We start from the raw sequence: 15,945 nt of genomic DNA, 5'->3' as shown, positions 1-15,945 counted from the left end.
TGATACCAAAAGCATAGGTAACAAAAAAAAATTGGGCATCAAAATAAAAAAAAAAACTTTTGTGCATCACAGAACATAATCAACATAGTGAAAAGGCAATTTATGGCATGGGAAAAAATATTTGCAAACCACGTATCTGATAAAGAGATAATATCTAGAACATATAAAGAACTCTTAAGATATGACAACAAAACACTAAACAACCTGATTCTAACATGGGTAAAAGACTTGAACAGAAATTTCCAATGAAGACATATAAAGGGCCAACAGGCTTATCAAAAAATGCTCAACATCATTAATCATTGGGAAATGCATATCAAACCCATGATGACATAACACTTCATACATATTAGAATGGCTGCTAGTAAAAAAAAATAATATTTGGCAGGGATGTAGAGAAATTGGAATTCTGTGCCATGTTAGTGGGAATGTAAAATAGTGCAGCTGCTATGGAAAACAGTATGGCAGTTTCTCAAAAAAATTAAAAATAGAAATACCATACGATTCAATAATTCTACTTCTATCTAGATCTATCTATCTACATATTCAAAGGAACTGAATGTAAGGTCTCAAAGAAATATTTATGCATCCATGTTCATTGCCGCATTATTTACAATAGCCAAAAGGTGGAAGCAAGTATCCTTCACAGATGAATGAATAAACAAAATGTAGTATATACAACAGAGTATTATTCAGCCTTAGGAAATTCTGGCACATGCTACAACATGTGAAGACATGTTGCTAAGAGAAGACATGCTAAGAGAAGTCAGTCAAAAAAGAGAAAATCCTGTATGACTTCATTTATATGAGGTAATTAAAACAGGCAAATTCATAGAAATGCAAAGTAGAACGGTGGCTGCCAGGGGCCAAGAGAAGAGGGGAAAAGAGAGTTACTGTTCAATGGGTACGAAATTTCAGTTTAAGAAGATGAAAAATGTTCTGGTGATGACGGTCATGATGGTTGTACTACAGTGTGAATGGACTTAAATGATGCCACTGATTATATCCACTTAGAAATGGTTAAAGTGGAAGACTTCTGGGGAAGATGGTGGAGTGGGAAGATCCTAAGCTCACTTCAACCCACAGATATAACTAGATAATACTTACATCAGTGTAAGGAACCCAGAAAAGGACCCAGAGATTGGCAGAACAAACTTTCCTCAGCTAAATATACAGAAGAGATCACATCAAAGAGGATAGGAGGAGCAGAGATGTGGTTGGGAGCTAAATGGACCCACAAGACTGTCCATGGGAGGAAGGGATACTGCAGGAACAGAAAACAGAAAAATAGACTCTGACACCAGGGAACCCACTGAAAGAAGATCAATCACCATAACACTTGGCTTCAAAAACCAGAGGGGCCAAATTTTGTGAGTTCTTACAATCAGTAGGGCCTAAAACCTGGAACTTTAAAAATCAGCAGGCTTAGCTCTGGGAGAGCCAGGAGGATGAGAGGAAACTGAGTCCCCACCCTTAAAGAGCACAACAAACAGCCCTGTGGAGATATAGCGTGAAAGGGGCAGTTTGAAGAATGCCAGTGGTATACAGGAAGGAAATTTGCTTACTAATCTCAGAGCATGCAGGAGGGGCAAGGATCATTGGGCAACTTCTCCAGGAACACAGGCACTATTTCTTACATCCATCCCCAAACCAGACACATGGACACCTGCATGAACCAGAACAGCACGAACATTTCTACCTACCTTGCTTAATACTGCATCCTACCCTTGTGTTCCCTTGTGGATATTACCCCTCCAGAAAGGCCTCAGCTCCAGGTTCCCTTCCACAGTAGACCCAAGCAGACCTTGCTAACACCACGCACTCCACCCCCATGTTCTTCTGCAGTTCACTGCTACTGCATCTCTGGTAAATGCCTGGTCTGACTGAACTCAAGCCCAAGAAGGATCCAGACAGGACCACTAACAACATATGGGACAAACACTGCTTATAACAGGCAAAGAGACCTAATGCAGATGACAAAAATGAAAGCAAAAGTGGCTCAGCCCCAACAGCAGGGCACATGCAACAACATGGGAGACACCCTTGAAGTGCCAGGTTCTGGAAAACAGGGGACATTAAACTTCAGGGTACTAAGGACCTCTTCTACATAAGGCCACCACTTTCAAGGACAGGAGAAATAGCTGGCTTGCCTAACACAGAGAAACAGATAAAGAGAGTTAGACAAAATGAGGACACAGAGAAGTGCCAAATGAAAGAACAGAACAAAATCACAGCAAAAGAGCTAAGTGAAATGGAGATAAGTAATATGCCTGATATAGAATTTAAAGTAAATGTCACAAAGATACTCACTGGGCTTGAGAAAAGAATGGAGGACCTCAGTGAGACCCTTAAAGAGACAAAAACAAAAGAAGAACCAATCAGAGGTGAAGAACTCAATAACTAAATTAAAAATACACTAGAAAAAATAAATAGCAGACTAGAGGAGGCAGAAGAATAGATCAGTAATCTGGAGGACAAAGTAATGGAAAGCAAGCAAGCTGAATGGGAGAAAGAAAGAAATAATAAAAAATGAAAATAGTGTTAGGGAACTCAGTGACACCATCAAGCATAATAACATTTGCATTATAGGTATCCCAGACAGAGAAGAGAGAGAAAAGGGGACAGAAAATTTATTTGAAGGAATAATAGGTGAAACCATCCTCAATTTGGAGAAAGGAACAGAAATCCAGATCCAGGAGGCACAGAGAGGCCCTGACAAAATCACACACACCAAGGAGGTCCACACCAAGACACACTGTAATTAAAATGGTGAAAAGCAGTCATAAAGAGAGAGTTTTAAAAGCAGAAAGAGAAGGGTGCCTGGGTGGCTCAGTTGGTTGATTTTGGCTCAGGCCATCATCCCAGGGTTATGGGATTAAGCCCTGTGTTGGGCTCTGTGCTGAGTATGCAACCTGCTTAAGATCTCTAGATCTCTCAATCTCTCTCTCTCCCTCTCCCTTCCTCTTCCCCGTCCACTGCTTGCACTCCCTCTCTCTAAAATAAAAAAAGAAAGCAGAAAGAGAAAATAAAAGTTACATACAAGGGAAACTCCATAAGACTATAAGCTAATTTTTCAGCAGAAACTTTGCAGACCAGAAGAGAGTGGCATGATATAATCAAAGTGCTGAAAAACAAACAAAAAAACAAACAAAACAAAACAAAAAAACACCTAAATCCAAAAATATCCTATCCAGCAAAGCTATCCATTCAAAATGGAGAGAGTTAGGGTGCCTGGGCCACTCAATTCATCAAGCATTTGACTACAGCTCAGGTCATGACTTGCATTTCCTGAGTTCAATCCCCACGTCAGTCTCTGGGCTGACAGCTCAGAATCTGAAGACCGTTTCAGATTCTGTGTCTCCCTCTCTCTCTGCCCCTCACCTGTTCACACTGTCTCTCTCTCTCTCTCTCAAAAATAAATAAACATTAATTTTTTTTTAAATGAAGGAGAAGGTTAAAAGAACTTACAACCACTAAACCAGTGCTACAGGAAATGTTAAAAGGGACTGATTGGAAAGACCATAAGCAGTAGTGCAAAGAGTAGGAAACACAAAAGGAGTAAAATTAAGTATATCTATAAAAATTCAGTCAAGAGATTCACAAAATAAAAGGATATAAAGCATGAAACAATACACCTAAAACCTGAGGAGAGGACAGGAGTAAATAATGGATTCAAATTTCAGTAACTACCAAGTTAATATAGATTGCTCTATGCACAAGATGCTATGTACAAGATGCTATGTAACCACAAATCAATGCACAAGATGCCCTACGCACAAGATGCTATGTAACCACAAATAAAAAACCACTGATACGCAAAAAACAAAGAGAAAGGAATCCAAGTATATCAGTAAAGAAAGCCAACAAACTGAGACAAAAGAACAAGAGAAGAAAGGAACAGAGAAGAATTACTAAAACCACCATAAAATAAGCAATAAAATGGCATTATGTACATACGTATCAGTAATTACTTTGAACATAAATGGACTAAACCTGCAATCAAAAGACATAGGGTGATGGAATGGATAAAAAACAAGACCTATCTATATACTGCCTATAAAAGACTTGTTTCAAACTAAAAGCAACATGCAGATTGAAAGGGAAGGGACAGAAAAGCATTTATCATACAAATGGGAGTAAAAAGAAAGCTGGGGTAGCAAAACTTACATTGGACAAAATAGACTTTAAAACAAAGACTATAAGGGGTGCCTGGGTGGCTCAGTCAGTTAATCATCTGACTTTGGCTCAGGTCATGACTTCATGGTTCATGGGTTCGAGCCCTGTGTCAGGCTCTGTGCTGACTACTTGGAGCCTGGAGCCTGCCTCAAATTCTGTGTCTCCCTCTCTCTCTGCCTCTTCTCTGCTCATGCTCTCTCTCTCTCTCAAAAATAAAAATGAACATTAAAAAAAATTTTTTAAAACAAAGACCGTAATAAGAGACAAAGACCACACTATATAGTCATTAAGGGCACAATCCCAAAAGAAAACTTAACAATTGTAAATATTTATGCACCCAACATAGAAGCACCCAAATACATACAGCAGCTAATAATAAACAAAAAAGAAATCATCAATAGTAATACAGTTACAGTAGGGGACTTTAACATACCATTTACATCAATGGACAGATCATTCAAACAGAGAATCAACAAGGAAACAGTGGCTTTGAATGACACATTGGGCAAGATAGACCTAACAGATAATATTCAGAACATTCCAACTTAAAACAGAATAGACATTCTCTTGAAGTGCACATAGAACATTCTCCAGAATAGATCACATATTAGGCCACAAAACAACTCTCAACAAATTAAAAAACAACAAAGTCATAGTATGCATCTTTTATGACCACAACTCTATGAAACTAGAAATAAACCACAAGAAAAAAATCTAGAAAGAACACAAATACAGGGAGGTCAAATAACATGCTAGTAAACAATGAATGGGTGAACCAAGAAATCAAAGAGAAAATCAAAATGACATGGAAATGAATGAAAATGAAAACATATAGGTCCAAAATCTTTGGGATGCAGCAAAAGCTATTCTAAGAAAGAAGTTTATAGCATTCCAGGTCTACCCAAAAAGCAAAAAACCCCAAAAAACCAAAAAAACCAATCTCAATAAACAACCTAACCTTTCACTTAAAGGAGCTAGAAAAAGAACAACAGACAAAACTCCAAACCAGTAGAAGGAAGAAAATAATAAAGACTAAACCAGAAATAAATGAAACAGACTAAAAAACCAATAGAACAGATCAAGAAACCAGGAGCTGGTTCCTTGAAAAGAGCAACAATATTTATTAACTTTTAGTCAGTCTCACCTCCCCACTCACCAAAAAAGATAGAGAGGACTCAAATAAAAATCTTTTCAAGTTGGGCAGTACATAGTGGATTTCTGTTACAACATTGTCAAAGTGTGACAGGTGGGGCACCTGGGTGGTTCAGTTCATCGAGTGTTCAACTTCGGCTCAGGTCATGATCTCAGGGCTTATGAGTTCAAGCCCCACATTGGGCTTGCTGGTGTCAGCACAGAGCCTGCTTCAGATCTTCAGTTCCCCTCTCTCTGCCCTTCCCCCACTCAAAAATAAATAAAATGTTTAAAAAAGTAGTGAAGGCTTTATAAAGGATGCATATTTTTAAAAAAAGTGTTTTATTGTTTATAGTAAGGAGAAGTAAAAAAAGAGATGTATTAAAATCAATTTGGGGGTGCCTGGGTGGCTCAGTCGGTTAAGAGTCCAACTTCAGCTCAGGTCATGATCTCATGGCTCGCGAGTTCAAGCCTCACATAGGGCTCTGTGCTGACAGCTCAGAGCCTGAAGGCTGCTTCTGATTTTCTGTCTCCCTCTCTCTCTGCCCCTCTCTGTATCTCCCTCTCTCTCAAAACTAAACATTAAAATAAGTAAATAAATAAAATAAAATAAATTTAAAGTAAAATATTGAGAAAATAAGAGTATTGGTAGTAAGCAGTGATTGTAAAAATCAAGAAGGTGGCAGGAAAGTGGCTGCCATTTGAGGAATGGCACAACTTCTCAAGGCTCCCTTGGGTTCAAACTGCAGCATGGTCTTTAAGATCCTTTGAAAGCACAGTCCATTACTCCCATGGAAATAGGGATCTTGTCTCACTGGTCATCCATTTACAAATGCATGCATGCCAGTCTGTCTCCTGATAAACTGTAAGCCCAGGCACCACAGGCCACATTTATGATGTACAGGCACACTTCCTGTCTACCATGCACCACCTCTATCTGCTTTGACTTTGGCAGGGACATGTATGTAGGAGTCTGTAGAGAGTGAAAAAAATGCAGGCTGTTCCTGACCATCTCCCTCTGACTCCAGGGACAGGAGTTGGCCATGCAATCAATATAAACCCCCACTTACCTGGATGCACATTATGCACTCGCTTGTGAACTCTCCTTTGAGACCCTTAAGTCAGGGACTCAGTATCAGGTAGAAAAGTACAACACGGTAAGTATGGCTTCTGCTATGATATCCACTTTAAAATCTATCTTTTAATTTTGTGATATAGTTTCTGGATGAGCTGGATAAAGTGCCAAAAAGGAATCATCATTGCTGGTTTATGCTCCCCAACATCTAGCCAGTTTATGGTCAATAATCCCACCTAGTAAATTAACTCATCTCTTGTCTAAGTACATGATTTTCTCTCCATTTACCTTGAAATATATACTAAGAAGTTTCATGATTCAAAGTCAAACGTTTTTGGCTGCTTTACCAATATTTTTTACATTGCTCTTATGGATGCTTGCTTGCTCATATCTGTTTTAAGTATTTTTCTGAATAAAGTTATACTGGCTCATGAACTATGGCAGAGAACTAAAGGGCCTCAACTGTCTCCTTGTCAATGCAATGAAGTGGACACGACATTTTACAACTTGGTATGGTGACCCCTGTACCTGGTATTCAGAAATGCATCCAAACATGATCCCGAGCTTCCATAAGAAAATAACAATCCAATCTCCAGATTAGCTTTTTGTATTTAAAAGATATTTTAGGAAACTGGACTCTGAGTACATATAGGAAGTACAAGATCCAGCTCACTTCTGTACTGCATAATTTTCAAGAAAGTTTTGGTTGACAACAATATTATTCAAGGAGGATGGCCTAAAGAATAGGTAGTATTCTTCTCTCAGTCCTCTGGAATCTACCTCAGGTCAGCAGAGAGCTCTGAGCACCACCAGACCACTTGGCCTTTGAAGAAACCTCTGTGGCCACACTGCTGTCAGCCTGCATCAAGGGGCTTCGTGGAAAAGAATCTGATGAGTAACGGCTCACTTCAGGCCTTTCGAGGACTTGGGTCTCCTGTCACAGAACACTCTCTAGGAAGATCCTTGGGAAATTTCTCTCTCATTTCAGCACTGGGAGAAATTCACCTTCACCTGAGCAGTGAGTCAGTTTTCATCTTGTGGACAGCATAAGTCACGGTACTGAGCACCCCCTCCCTCAGCGATGGCTGGAGGAGCCAAGAGCAGCATCTGGGGCCCCTCTGCAGCAAATAGTAGAGCCCCCCCCCCACATACTTAGTGTACCAACATCGCCTAGGACTTCATCTTATCTTTTCTGTTTACATTTCCACTTTAAATTCTCTCAAACCCCAATTCTTTGTCTGTAAGGATGAGATTATAATATGATGAGAATTTAAATAGATGTATATAAACTGCTTTGTATTGCCTGGTACCTATGATGAAAATTTAAATGTATATAAACTGTTTTGTATTGCCTGGTACACATACTCAGTATATTGTAATAATAGCTAATATTTATTGAGGGCTGATTATACCATGACTTAGTCTAAGCACTCTGTACATGTTTTTAATCCTCACACAACTCTACGTGGCTGTTGCTAGTATTATCCTCATCTTAGAGAGGAGGAAACTGAGACCCAGAGATTTTTAAACATTTGACTCAAATCTATCATAGGCAAAACTTGGATTTGAATCCATGTCCCCAGCCCTGATCCCAAGTTAACCTCTACTACTATGATAGCTACTACTTTAAAGCTAATTTTTTGGTCTTGTTTTACCTAGCAATTATTTATTTACTTATTTTCAGAGGCTGGGTGCAGTCTCATTTAGGGTCACCAACTTGTCCAGAATTTCCCAGTTTTATAATTCAAAGTCTCATTTCCCAAGATACCACTCGGTGGTTTTCTCATTATGTTATTGATCTTTGTAGCAGGACCATTGTAGTACACACAGATACCTTCATGCAAATGAGAAAGAAGGGGTATCCATTTGTTTTTAAAACACTTTTGATCGTGTATGCAATCCATTTATGTAAACTGCCTTAAATCCTTTCCGGAATAAGATGGGTACAGAAACAAATACAAATACAGAACTTCACATTGTATTTAACACTTTTAGAGTTATGGGTAATTATTACCACATGCATTACCTTTATATCCTTGTTCTGTCTCCCTGAGATCAATTTTGGTTATTGGTTTGAAATCAGTATCCCATAATCGAATACACCCATCTCGTCCACCAGTGGCAAAGCCTTCTTCACAAGCATACATGCTAAAGATTCCAGCCTGTTGAGTAAGGCAGATTATACTCAATACTTGAAGGATTCTAAATAGTCATTATAGTTGGAGCTTCATGATTAAAAAAAAAGCAAAAACAAAAATGTTTTTAAAAACCCTTGTTCTCGGGGTGCCTGGATGGCTCAGTCGGTTGAGCTTCCGACTTCAGCTCAGGTCATGATCTCACAGTCTGTGGGTTAGAGCCCCGCGTCGGGCTCTGTGCTGACAGCTCAGAGCCTGGAGCCTGCTTCCGATCCTGTGTCTCCCTCTCTCTCTGCCCCTCCCCCGCTCTCACTTTGTCTCACTCTGTCTCTCAAAAATAAATAAATGTAAAAAAACAAACAAACAAAAAACCTTGTTCTCTATTGCAATCCTGACAATAGAACAAGTAGCCATTTATAATATCCTTCATTTTGGCTGAAGTAAAAATTAATCATGACTACCACCAAAGCAAATCAGTTCAAATGCTCCTTTACCATTACTAAACTGATGGCAATTTGAAAAAAATATTATTCACTAATTCCTTGGTTAAAGTAGATATGAAGATCAAACTCCTTTAGGTGACAACTGATCCTTATAAAGAAAAGACAACAATAGAGGTGTTTCATATAAATCACTTCTCAAAATAATCAGGCAAAGATATTTGAGCTAGGAACAGAAACACTTTTACTGGTACACAGGTGCCTGAAATGCATCTCAATGAGTTCAAGAAGGCAACACCTGAGCCTAATTGAAAACAAATTACATTTGTGTTAATTTGTTAAGCATTATATGAAGATGCTTTTTTTCCCACACCTGAAATAGCCCCGTAACTTAAAGATGCTTCTCCACAGGAAAATATTTTACCTGGTCTATTGAGAAGTGCTGTAAGAATATACTGTTGACCTAAGATCCAGTGTGAAGAGAAATGAGGTTACTAAGGCAGCTGCTTTTATGCATGGGGACAAATGCTGACCTCTGAATGGTTTCAAGATCGGTTTCATAATTAGTGAAGCCAAGAAAATTGGTTCAACATACAAGCCAATGAAAGATCTAAAATTTTACAGCTCTTTTGCTAAGACGTGCTTAAACTTTTCTTTATTTAAGAGTAATGGGGACCAATTTGGAGTCAGAACCTAAGCTACAGGTCTGGTGAGTTTCTAAAAATTGTTTACCAAATTTCCATATACTATAATAGGCTTTAGCTTTCACATCTCCCCATTCTTCTGGGCATTTCCATTTTATCATCTATAGATACAGCAGTGTAACCATTATCATAGGTGTCAAAAGAGAGCAGAATGGTCAGAAGTAAAGTTTGCCCATGTTCTTACAGAGCAGATCATCAAAAAAGAAGTGTGTCAATGGTTTCTGTTTGCATTTTAAGAACTTGTGATTTGGATTTAGAGGTCACTTACTCAGAGTGCGAAAATCTACCCTTACTAACAAATGTAAAAACAAGAGTTGTCTACATATGGGCCACAGGCCAGCAGCAAAGGCATCATCTCAGACTTACTGAATCGGAATGTGCATTTTTAACAAGATCCCCAGGAAATTCACAGGTACATTAAAATTTGAGAAGTACTGATCTATAAGATAAAACTGATGATGAAACAGTCCTGTTCTTCTAGATGTGGATGAATAACACTAATCAACCAATCAATGATTGAGGTGAAGGTTAATTAAATTATTGAGCTTTTGAACTATTTCTTTTAAGGTGAACAAGAATAGCTATAATTGGGGAAATCTTTGATGAATGTTTAGGTAGTTTTCAGCAGAGTTCTGCTGATTTTAATACAACAGGAAAACACACTTATTTGTGATATCAACTTATTTAATAATCACCAAATTTCCACATGGACATACTCACACTGTGTGCTCCTTGAATGGTGCGGACTAAATTGAGCCCTTTCCAGACATAGATGTCGCCATTTAAAGCACCAGAATAGGTGATGTCATCTTTGGCACATGCAAGGCAAAGGATGGTCTGAAGATCCCCTGTTTTGCCAAATATCCCTCTTTTTGCAGTCAGGGCATTTCCACAGAGTGTCCAAAACTGGAAAGTGATTAAAATACATAGATCCAAAAATAACGTATTTATCCTGATGCATCACATCATTGGTATTTGCTTACATTTCAGTATGTTTCATATAATTTGCTATAGCTGAACTAGGCACACGTAATTTAACTTGCTCTGCGGCAACCAATGGAATCACAAAACCTTTTAGCCAACTACTAGCAGCATAATAAACACTTTTAGCAGTGTTATTAAAACTTCCCAAGCTCCAAAATTTCCAAACTTTGCTAATTGTTTAACGGTGATTAAATACAAAAGCTCAATGTTCTCAGAGTTGGAATAAAGTGAGTGAATCATCATGTCTTTAACTTTTGGTCAAATTACAAAAGCAGTATAGGTTCATTGTAGAGGAGTTCAGAAATAAAGAAAAGTATAAAGAGGATAAATGAAGTATCTACAGTCTCCTGTTAACACGTGGATGTATCTTCCAGATGTTTTTTTTGGTGTGCGTGCATGTGTGTGTATGTATGTATTTGGATATCATGTGTTTCTAACTTGAAATATTATATATCTTCACTGTAGAAATATTACTCAAAAGCTTCCTAAATATGAGTTATCTTCCCATATAGCCAAATAACTAAGCTTTTCAATTTTCACTGAATAATTTATCATGTGAAAGACCATAAGCATAAAGCTTGAGCCACTTTATAGAAAGCAACAAGTAGACTTCTGTGGCTATACAGAAATTAAGTATTTTTTTTTTTTTGCCATAGTTTTTAAAATGTATAAACTGGTATAACTTTACTGCTAAGTATATAGCCCCTCAACATTTATAAAGGCTCTTTACATTTATTTGATCTTCATAATACTCTTGAGAACAGGCTAAAGCAGCTATTCTTATCATCCCCACCTGGAAGTGAGGGAAAGGGGGCCTAAGTGGTTTGTTGAAGGTAAGGATTCAATGGGGGTTATACATGAGAAAATACTGAGGTCTTGATCTTTGCTTTGAGAAATTTCAATCATTTTTAAAAGTTTATTTATTTTGAGAGAATGAGAGAGAGAGGAGAGAGAGAGCAGGAAAGGGACAAAAGGAGAGGAGAGAGTGAATCCCAAGCAGGCTCTGCATTGTCAGTGCAAACCCCAACTCCAGGCTCAAACTTACAAACTGTGAAATCATGACCTGAGCTGAAACCAAGAGTCAGATGCTTAACCAGCTGAGCCACCTGGGCACCCCTGCCTTGAGAACTTTGAATCTAATGAAGATACGTATAAAACCAGAAATAATTTCAAAGCAGCATATTTAGACTACATACAAATGCCAAGAAAATTCAGAGAGAACCATGTTGAATTAACTGGAATGAACAAAGCTAGGATTTGGATCAGTGGTGAGAAACAAGGTGCATCTGGGATTAGGAGAGCAGGACAGGCAAGTCCAGGTGACAAATGTGTGAGGAAAAATCAGTGACAAGCCAAATATTTTGTGCCTTAGGAGAGGAAAAATGGTGGCCCTCTTAGTTAAGTATTGAGGGAAGAGTTCTGGGCTGATTGTACTACCTTGGAGGTGCAGGACTCTGGCAGCTATGGAGGTGACGGCCCTTATGGAGGATGAGAGGCAGGTGTGCAACCACTTGAGACAATATAGAATTCTGCTCTCATTAAGGAGCAATTCTTCTCTCTTCTGTCAACTCCAGTGATTTGTTTCTTGGGTATTTACTATTTCTATGAAAAGGTACTCAAGTATAATACGGAAAGAACAAAAAGATTTGGGGAAAAGAGGAGTATGTATTAGCTTTGGGAAAACATTTAAGTATTAGCTTTGAAGCTGAACAGGGGTGCCTGAGAAGCTCAGTCAGTTGGGCATCGGACTTTGGCTCAGGTCATGATCTTGCGGTTCTTGAGTTTGAGCCCAGCATCGGGCTATCTTCTGTCAGCACAGAGCCCACTTTGAATCCTCTGACCCGTCCCCCTCTCTGCCCCTCCCCTGCTTGTAATCGCTCTCTCTCAAAAATAAATAAACTTAAAAAAAATAAAATAATTTTGAACCTGAACAAACTATTAAATGTAAACACCTACTGGTAGTATAAACATGCCAAAACCCAAAGGCAGATGTTTCCTTTTCTCACCATGTACGAAGATTAAAAGGACAATAATTTTAAAATCATTATTCCTAAAGAAGGGTAATTACTTTGCAGTTATTATTTCTCTAACTCTAGAATGTGCACCTCTGATCTGAGTTACTGAAATATTCTAATGAAAAACCACAAAGCATAGAGAGACCATTATTCTCAGACACAAAGGTTTCTAATGAAATCACCCAGTCAGACGGAACAAGGCCAACATGAAACATTCCAAATAATCAAATGACTCTCTAAAAAGGCACATATAGATGTAACACCAGAATAGGTATGAGAGTTTTTGTAGAAATGGCAAATCTCTGAATTCTCTGTTCCTGAAAAGCGCTTCCTGTTTGGAAAACAGTGACAATTTTGGATAGCAACATACCAGCAAATCCACATCAAAAGAACAGATGTAGTTTATCTTTCCCAGTCTCCATTCCCAGATTGTAATGCAAATTTTGTTAGAACTGGCAGATACCTTGGAGTTCATTTGGCCCTAGGTAATCTCCAAAGTCCCTTCTGTCTGTGACTAGAGACTAGAGAAGGATCAACAATATCCACAAACCTGGTTGGCTCATTTGCTGTAAAACCAACCAAGCATGACAATGATCAACTGCTACTGTTTTCAAGCTTTCATTTCAGATAATTGTTATTTGCCTGTCTGCCAACACTGGGGATTTGCAAAAACACAAAGGATTTCACCCTAGCTACAAAAATGTCGCAAAAATATTTTCTTGGAGTACATCAAAGATTTTGCATTCAGCTTGTGACTGGAATCATTCATTTGCTGTTAGGTAGGTTTTTGCAGGGTGGGGGGCGTGGGGGGAGTGGGGATCCTGGAATTGCTTGTAGAAAATAAAGATAGTGAAAATATTTGTTGGAAGCCTGCTAAAATTTGTTATGGATTTCTTTCTAAAATATTTTTTTAAGTTTTTACTTATTTTTGAGAAAGAGAGAGCGCAAGCACTTGTGCACAAGGCTGGGAGGAGCAGAGAGACAGAGACACAGAATCTGAAGCAGATCCCAAGCTCAGAGCTGTCAGTGCAGAGCCGGATGTGGGGCTTGAACTCACGAACTGCGAGATCATGGCCAGAGCCGAAGTCGGATGCTTAACTGAGTCACTCAGGTGCCCCTGTTGTGGATTTCTTTCTAAACAAAATTAATAAAGATGGGTAGATGGGCATTGGGAGATTATTCCATTTGAGGTAAAAATACTTAATTTTGCTTAGAAAAAAAAAAGTGCCTGTCTGCTAAAACATAATTAACAATTTATTTTTCTAAATGTTTATTTTTTGAGAGAGACAGGGTGCAAGTGGGGGAGGGGCAGAGAGAGTGAGGCAGAATCGGAAACAGGCTCCAGGCTCTGAGCTGTCAGCACAGATCCCAATGTGGGGCTAGAAATTACAAACCGTGAGATCATGACCTGAGCCGAAGTCAGACACTCAACCGACTGAGCCACCCAGGTGCCCCCATAATTAACAAATTTAATGGGATAAACAGCTTTTAGTGTTTTCAAATGAAGCTCCTGGGTTTTACATGTTTTTGTTTTTGGAATTAACTGATTAGAAGAGTTAACCAAGGATGAAAACAAACAGGGAAGAAGCTGGAGAATTCTATCAGTTAAGCAGCTAATCTATTTTTTTAATATTTTGTTTTTTGGGGGAAAATCAAGCCAAAATAGATTATTGAAGAAATAATTTTCAATGGAAAGACCTCTACACAGGGAGCCAGAGACTGAGTTTAAATCTTATCTGTACCACCATTTTTGTGATCCCAGAAGATGGGAAAAGAAATTAACATTGTGCCCCTACTGGTTTCACACACTGTGTAATGTAATACTTAACACACTCATAAAGTAGTGATCCACAACCCCCTGGTTTCATGGGGGTGTTTTTTGGGAGAGAAATTCAGCCTCAGGGAGATTGAACAGCTTTCCCAGAGACAAGCAGGAGATACAAAGAGGATTCCAAGTCAAATATCTGCCTAGGTCTTGGCTTCCTCACTGTAGAATATGCAGACTGGATAATGGCCCTGTGATCAGAGTCCTAGACTTCCATAAGGCCACCATCACCTGATGGAAACCAGTCTCATAATGAACTCACATAATTCTTTGCTTGTGGGTAAAAAAACAATTCAGTGCCTTTGCCATTTGTCAGACAGATTAGAAATTCATGTTGATGGATATATATCTTTAATAAAAATTATAAAGAGAATTATTGGTAGGACACTTGATACCTTTGAATAATAGAACCTATACGCTTATCTTTTTTTCTTCTGTTTTTTTTTTTCATTACTTTTTTCTGATTTTGGAAAAAATATGTTACTGTAAAATAATTTTAAAAATAAAGAGACAATTTAGGGGCGCCTGGGTGGCGCAGTCGGTTAAGCGTCCGACTTCAGCCAGGTCACGATCTCGCGGTCTGTGAGTTCGAGCCCCGCGTCGGGCTCTGGGCTGATGGCTCAGAGCCTGGAGACTGTTTCCGATTCTGTGTCTCCCTCTCTCTCTGCCCCTCCCCCGTTCATGCTCTGTCTCTCTCTGTCCCAAAAATAAATAAACGTTGAAAAAAAAAATTAAAAAAAAAAAAAAAAAAAGAGACAATTTAATCATAAACTCCGTAGCCAGTGTTAACTGCTTAACATTTTTTGGTATCTTTCCAATTTATTTCCTATACAAAAATATACTTTACTTCTAAAGTAAAAAGAAAAAAATAAAAAAATTACCTCACCTAGTAGACTGTAAATAAATCTTGAATATTTCCTAATAACATTAAATAATCATCTAAACCATGACTTATAATGATTGTACAGTATTTCTTCCTATGGATCTACCATATTGTATTTAACCACCTGGGGGCAGTTTGGTGGCTTCAGGCCTTCTTTAGTCTGGTTTTATTTGCTGTTGGTAAGTTATTCAGCAATGAACCTATCCTGGTTCACACTCCTAATAATTTCCTTGAGATAAATTCCAAGATATGAAAATATGGGCTGTGTTCTCTTCACGGCAGCACATATACTAATACTGAAAAAAAAAAAATCACTACCTCAAAGGATATTAACATTTTTTTAAATTAAAAAAAAAATTTTTAATGTTTACTCTTTTTAGAGAGTGAGAGAGACAGAGCACGAGTGGGGGAGGGGCAGAGAGAGAGGGAAACACAGAATCTGAAGCAGGCTCTAGGCTCTGAGCCATCATAACAGAGGCAGAGGTGGGGCTCGAACCCCCGGAAACCAGGAGATTGTGACCTGGGCCAGAGTCGGAGGCTTAACTCACTGAGCCACCCAGGCACCCCAGGATACTAA

At 38.6% G+C, this 15,945-nt stretch overlaps 1 protein-coding gene across 4 annotated transcripts in view; it reads right to left on the bottom strand.

Annotated features, from left to right (window-relative positions):
* EML6 (EMAP like 6) overlaps positions 1 to 15,945 on the bottom strand; it is a 272,470-nt gene that overhangs the window by 134,447 nt on the left and 122,078 nt on the right. For all 4 annotated transcript variants that reach the window (XM_047852480.1, XM_047852481.1, XM_047852479.1 and 1 more), the window contains exons 5-6: positions 10,382 to 10,567; positions 8,409 to 8,544 (exon numbers count right to left, since the gene is read on the bottom strand). In XM_047852480.1, the coding sequence (XP_047708436.1) occupies positions 8,409 to 8,544; positions 10,382 to 10,567 (322 nt within the window). The remainder of the gene's footprint in view (positions 1 to 8,408; positions 8,545 to 10,381; positions 10,568 to 15,945) is intronic.

Source organism: Prionailurus viverrinus, chromosome A3, assembly GCF_022837055.1.
Source record: "Prionailurus viverrinus isolate Anna chromosome A3, UM_Priviv_1.0, whole genome shotgun sequence".
Classification (NCBI taxonomy): Eukaryota; Metazoa; Chordata; class Mammalia; order Carnivora; family Felidae; genus Prionailurus; species Prionailurus viverrinus.
Note: the sequence above shows the minus strand (reverse complement) of the source record. Positions and strands in the feature narration are given on the sequence as shown.